Source organism: Malania oleifera, chromosome 5 (genome assembly GCF_029873635.1).
Source record: "Malania oleifera isolate guangnan ecotype guangnan chromosome 5, ASM2987363v1, whole genome shotgun sequence".
Taxonomy (NCBI): Eukaryota; Viridiplantae; Streptophyta; class Magnoliopsida; order Santalales; family Ximeniaceae; genus Malania; species Malania oleifera.
Genome location: NC_080421.1, coordinates 17,369,162 through 17,376,168, shown reverse-complemented (window position 1 = coordinate 17,376,168; position 7,007 = coordinate 17,369,162). Strand labels below are relative to the sequence as shown.

General features: G+C 37.7%; 1 protein-coding gene across 1 annotated transcript; it reads right to left on the bottom strand.

Annotated features, from left to right (window-relative positions):
• Positions 1 to 2,179: 2,179 nt before the first annotated feature.
• On the bottom strand, positions 2,180 to 5,888 carry LOC131154868 (wax ester synthase/diacylglycerol acyltransferase 11-like). Its single transcript, XM_058107668.1, has 6 exons — positions 4,927 to 5,888; positions 3,592 to 3,664; positions 3,400 to 3,467; positions 2,994 to 3,206; positions 2,657 to 2,794; positions 2,180 to 2,570 (listed from the first exon to the last, which is right to left on the bottom strand). The coding sequence occupies exons 1-6, from the start codon at positions 5,671 to 5,673 to the stop codon at positions 2,403 to 2,405; spliced, it is 1,407 nt and encodes a 468-aa protein (XP_057963651.1). The 5' UTR covers positions 5,674 to 5,888; the 3' UTR covers positions 2,180 to 2,402.
• Positions 5,889 to 7,007: the final 1,119 nt, after the last annotated feature.

The window sequence follows — 7,007 nt, the reverse complement described above, 5'->3', positions numbered from 1 at the left end:
GTCTGATCGGCCCCCTCAATCCATGTCTGATGGAGAGCCTGTCCCGACGTGGGCACGATCGACCTTATACCACTTACTATCTAAGTAAAGTGGTTGCATTATGAACTGAATGTATGTAGCTACGGTACCGTACTCTGCTGAATCTGATCCATCAGGGTCTGATACTATATAGGTAGCTAATATCTTTAACATACTTTTTTTACCAAGATTTCTAAAATAATCATAACCCCATAGAATTTATCTGAAATTCTAAATTAACTGACTGAAAATCTGATTTCTGTATAACTGAATTATTATCTGTATAACTGAATATCAGGGCGTTATGGTACTGAAAAATTGATTATTCTGAAATTAATGGAAATACATTTTTCTGAGCATACTGTATACTGAAAGTCTTTTATTCTATAAGCATGTAAATATCATGGTATTTCTGTTCATACAGTTTAAACATGGTATTCATAGTTCGTATAAATACGGTACTGTACTATGATCAACTCAAGTCACACTAATAAATATTATTATAATCAGACTATAAAAACTGTATATATAATTTGAATAATAATTTGATAACAACCTATATTTTGTACTGAAATCATAATGAAGTTTCCTAACATAGCATGTTTCCCTTACTTGACTACTGGAAAGCCCCTACTGAATATCGGTCCTACACTCGCAGGGTTTTCCACTCAATTCCCTGAAAACAACATTCACCAGAACAGAACATCATTTTTTTTCCGTCTACTTCATTTCTAACAACTGCTGAAAAGCCTAATTTTGAGCAAAAGACCTTACCTTGAACCTTGGGAGAAATTCAACTCGATCCCACAGACGATCTGCCCAAGTAAACTTGGAGAGAATTTCGTCAGGAGCATCGTGGTGGCCTCAGATCGTCGATCCGGCGATTGACAGGGCCAAAATCGAAGAGAGAGAAGGGAGAGACCAAAGAGAGAGAAAAGAGAGGGTTTTTGTGAGTTTTCTGAGTTTAGCACTATTTATATTGCGGGATTCGTCGACGAGCCACATCACCTCCCCGACGAGTCCTGTAGAAAATTCATCAACGAATGTGCAGGTTCATCGACGAATTTCAGACTTCCCAATAATCCTCTCTCGGTATCTTCTCGTCAACGAGATCCTAAAGAAACCTCGTCGACGAAACCAATGTGTTCGTTGACAAGACCTGGAAAAATTTCTTGAGTTACTACATCTCAAAGTGCAACGTTGTCGACGAATTGGCTGCCTCCTTCTATTACTGTTTCCATTTACCTTTTTCTTTATTATTTAAATACTATTATTCTTCGGGTCGTTACACCGAGTATCTTCCTTTAGACTCCTAAAACCTCTTGTTATGCTTACGATGGAATTTGTCATTTTATTCAAAACAACATTTGCATCCAATCACAATCTTTATTTATTTTATCTTTAAATTTTACTATATTATCTCCAAACCCCTAAATCATGCAGTCAAATCAAGATCAATGTTTCTATGAACCATCCAAGGCCTCAATGATATGCCTATTAGAAAGAAAAAAAAAAAATACATGTAGTTTGGAAGAACCTATGGATGTTGATCTTAATCTTCTTTAGTTCTAATGAATGAATACTTGGATTTAATTATTTTCCTTCGTGATGTTTTTTTTTATAAATTTTGTGCAAAAACTTTGGCCGATCAACTCAAAAACTGTCTATCTTGTATTATAGAACTTTATGAAAATGCTTTTGTATTAGGGAACCATGTTAAAATTATTGTTTTGGTTGCTTTCGAACTAGGTACTATCTCAAAAATAAGAGAAAAATAAAAGCATACTACATTGAAATTAGATATGAGTAAAGATAGCTGTGACATTGTTTGGAGAATAAAAAAATCTTGAAAGTTGTACAATTTCGCTTACGTACGGCTTCATATAAGGGTAGGTGTCAGAAAACAAATTGATACCCAACAGTGATAGTGACATGTTACTCGCCTATTTAAACCGGATTGTTATGATATTAGCTAAAGATATTTCTTAAGGGCCGTCATTACCCATCTTTATTGAGTTCTATTTTCTAAATTATTTCTTCTATCCAAAAAAGTGAAGTTGAAATTCAAGAACATATATAAGATGAGCAAGTTTATGAAATGATGTAATAGAGAAAGACTAACCATTCAGTTAACTTGCATTTAAGGGCAAACCAGAAACTATTCAAGTAACCCACAAAGTAAAATTGGATGGAACAAAGTTTACAATTGTGAAATCAGATGCAAAGCAATGAACGAAGATATCGATTGTTGAGTATAGTATTTACACTTCTTTCAAAATAAAATTACATTATAATTGGCGTAACAATCCATATTTCTCCTATAATTTGCTAGGTACCTGTGCAAATCTACTCTTCACTTAATCAAAATTCAAAAACTTACCCTTCTACATTTTGGCAGCGCCAGCGGCGGCGGTGGTGACAGCTTCCTTCATTTCTAGCAAGGCCTCTTCAAAGCACGCGGCGAGATATTGGGGCTCCGGGATGATGTCTTTGGCCACCAGAATCTGCATGTCAGCTCTCCCTGCATAGCTCAACATGTGCATTGTAATTGCCTGCACATGCCACAAACATATGCATGTTCATTCAGCTTCAACTGTAATAATTTCATAAGGAAGATGGTTTCTGTTAAGAAATTTACATGGGGTAAGCTAGAGGAGTTAGCCCTCAGGAATGTGACAGGGCTGCCTGTCAGCAAAATTTCTTCGGATGGGCCGACCACGTTTGAGATCGTGAACGTCGTGTTACACAAAATCCTGTAATTCAGCGAGCTAGCAATCTGCAACATGATCATAAAGACGAGACAAGTAGCATTAGCAAAATTTGTCATGGGTATCCATCCTGTAACTAATAGGATACTATGTTATCCATCAATCACGCGATGTCATGTCACTTGTAATAATTTCTCGAATGCCCTATAATAAACAAGAGTGTGAATTGTGACGACGGTATAGACTTTGGATTTGGCTGAATTTCACCTTCGGTCCGAAGCACGACATCACAAAATCCCCAATTCTGTAAGAGAATTGGGCCTCTAATGATTGTTTCTTAAGGTCAAGCATAGCCTTGGCTCTCTTGAGACACTGCAAGGGGTTGGCACCTCCCCTGTTGTAGTACAGAGGTAGGAGGAACATGCCAAACTTGTTGCCCCATCCTGATCCTGAATTCTGCCTCATTAAATTCGACATATCCTGATTAAAAAAGTCACCCGTTTCAATCCAACTCGATGCATCAAATTTCAATATATATAGAAAATACTATTATCCCGCATATGGTATTTTAAGTCGTGTCCCGAAAAAACACAGTATACCCTGTGTCTCTTTGCGACACAACCCAAAATACCACACCCTGAGTTAATCAACATAACGTAATACATAGACGAACCTGGAATCCTGATTGTTTTCTCAAGTTAACCATTGCGACCCCGGTAATTTGGAGGCCCTCTTGCAGAGCTAATAATAGAGAATATCGTATGTAATTTAATCACAATGGTTTAATTTTAAATTGACTTCGAGTTTAATTTTGAAAATTCAAAAGTAATTTGTAATTTTCTCGGTAAGAGAGTGAGGTTTTTACCGTTGGGGGATCTGAAATCGCAGTATTTTGAAAGCCCAGATGAAATAACCCCAAAAAGAACATCATTAATGGTCTGCATTGAAGCATGATGTTAGACAAAGAGAACACATGTCTTAAGAAAAACATTAATATTCGAGAAATTTCAATGATCAAAACTTGGTACTTTAATATTTAATAATCTTAAGACATGAGATTAGTACAGGAGAGATGGGTTGCGGCCTATTAACCTAGTTATTTTATTCAATATGTAATAAGAAAAGAATTGACATTCTCATCATGAAATTTGAGAATAGTTATTTCTTATCTATTTCGTATTATAGAATCATAAAATTTTTCGTACTTTTATTTGCTTTATAATAAAAACACAATTTCTTGTATAACTAATTACAATTAACTTATTAAAACTAATCTATTTCTAAGAATAGACATTTCGCAAATCAATCGTAACTTAAATCCTTGGAGAGGAAGTAAATATTTGTTTAATTAAGGAAAAGAGTTTTCGTTTCTATTTCTAATTTTTCAAAATGTAAAAAACTCTAGCTTAGTTTTTATTTTGTAGCATTTGTATAAAAAAAAATTTAAAATAATAAAAGTTTGGATACTAGTCATTTGTTGAAAATGGTTTTACTTTTTATTTTTAATTTTTTTTTAAATTTATATGGAAAATAGTAAAAATGACACGTTATTAAAATTTTTAAAAAGATTTTTTTTATTATTTTATAAAGTTTTAATTTTTTATATAACTTTTAAAAATTTAAAATATAGTGCAATTTTATAATTATTTAAAATTTTAGCAATAAAAATAAAAATTAATTTTCACAATTTGCAAACCCTTTTTTCTTTAATCTCTCCCATAGAAATGTCTGAAAAGAAAAAAATAAATTAAATTTTTTATAATTTAATAAAATTACTTTACACAACCAAAGAGGCTTCACTGTCTCTTATTATTTTAAAAAATAATTTGCTTTTCAATTGAATGGACTTAATATTTAGGGCAAAAGAGATTTACCATTTTTAGCTTCAACGAAAAGATTTCAAAATTTTTATTAATCTCATAAACTTTTTTAAAAATTTGTCAAAAAAATATAAATCTTTCCTTATAAATATTTTTTTAATATATATATATATGTATATTGTCAAAATTTTAAAGAAGATTTTAAAAATTCCTAAAATATTAAAAGGTCCTAAAAATTTTTAAGTTCACAGAAATATCAATGGTTGAGAATGACTGTTTTTTGCCCTAATTTTTATACGACATAAAGTTGGTGTTCGGCCCACGCAGAGTATATTACTTTCCCAAATTACAAACAGTAAACAAATAACCGTTGAACTTACCACATTAGGAATTGCCTTCTTCACGGCTTTCATGTCATCCAGCCGGAACCTCGCCGTCGCCAGCTTCCTCGGCCAGAGCTCCACCCCCGCGCCTCCTCGCAGCACTGTTCTCCGGTCTCTCACCCATAAACTCCTCCCTATGAACTCCAAAACAAACACCAAACTGAACCAAAACACCTTCACCGCCGCCCACAATTTCGCCCCCAGCCCACTCCCCCGCCCGCCGACCCTCCGCTCCCGCCGGCCCTCCAACCCCACCGTCGGCGGCCTATCCGGGTCGTCGGCCCTCCGGCAGCAAGTCAGAAAGAGCGCCATCAGAGAAACCCCATCTCCCAGCGCGTGGTGAACCCTCAAAACGACGCAGTTGTGGGCCCTCAGAAGGTGCACTTCCCATAATGGCTTGTCCGTACAGAGAGGGGAAGAAACCGCCAGATCCGCGAGGTAGTCGTTCACCGCCTGCTCGCCGTCGCCGTCGAGGGGGTCGTCCCGGACGATGAGGTGGCGATCGACGTCCACCTGGGTTCTCCGCCAGTGCTCCCGGCCCTGGCGGTCGCGGACGAGGAGGCTGCAGAACCTGGGGTGGGTGACCATGGCGGAGTGAGCGATCTCGTAGCGCACGGCGGCGACGTCGAAGGGGCGTTTGACGCCGATGGCACAGTTGATGACCTGGTCTAGCTCCGGGCGGAGGAAGAGGCGGCCGGCGGGAGTGAGGGGCTCGTCCCTCAGGTCGGTTTCCGGCGGGCCCATGGGAGGGGATGGAGGGGTGTTTGGTGACGAGCGATTCCTCGCCTTACAAAGATGATATCCTAATCTCTCTTCTTTTGGGGTTTAGGTCAAATATATCACAATTAATAATACAAAGTAAAGAAAGGAGTTAGTCGAGGAAAGCAAAACAAAAAGTGATACTATGTTAGAGAGAAAACCTCTCATCCATCTCTAGGAGAGATGCTCGTCTATGAATTGAGCTGGTTGATATCTTGATTGAATTTTCTTCTTGATTTTGAAGGGTTGATTTGGTAGTGGTAAGATGCAATTTCCAAGTTTGAATGAACCTCAATATGTCCTAAATTTGATTTGCAATCATGGAGGCAATTGGGATTTTGGGGCAGAAAGAGTACGAAGCAAATTCTTGCGGAGGCTACGAGGCTTTCTGCAAATGCAAATCGATTTTCACCATTGCAAGAATCAGAAAATGAAGGTGAAAATGGTCTAAATTTCATTGTGAATCAAGGGGGAAATCCTTGTGTCTGGGCTAAGAAGAGTCTACCTCAGATTCGTGAGGAGGTTTCGAGGCTTAAAATTTTGGCCAAGAACAAACTATCACGAGAACATAATGCTACCCTTGATGGTATGAATGATAAATCTACTATTTCTAGGTGGCGAATGCATATTGCCTCAACTTCCAGTAGTAGATCTGTGGAGGGTGAGGACGATTGTGGTTCGTCTTCTACAGAATCTGATAGTGACGAAGAAGAAAATCTAGAAAACTCAAAGGTGAGTGATCCTTCCTTTCCAGAAGATGATGAATGTCCCGTGTCGGAATCATTGGGTACAAAGGATATGATTGAGGTGGAGGATGATACTAGCTGTGATGAGTTTGCTAGATTGGTGGGTAACAGTGCACGAATTGTTGTTAACTCAGTTGATGATGAAGCTTGCATGCAAGGTACTTGATAATATGTCTCAACGGACATATATGAGATAGATGGGGATCAAAGGGCAAATACGAGTGTTGATGCTGGAGATTGCACTCAAGGTGCTCGATTAAATGTCTCAAGGGGCATTCATGGGAAAGGTAGGCAACGATGGGCAGTAAAAGATTCAGGGCGTTACTCTGAAGGTGATGTATTGCTAAGGACTGCAAAGGAAGATGATAACACTACCTGCACTCAAGGTGTTCAACATAATCCCACAAAGGAGCAAAATAAGTTCTTTATGAAAGGGGACAAGAAGGTGTCAGGGGCTAATTTATTTGCTAAGAACAGGCACCAATAGAACTGTTGAGCTATCCCTAGTTTTGTTTGAGATGGTTCAAGAGCTCAATTTGAAGCTGCTGAACAATGGAAGAACTGCTTGGTTGG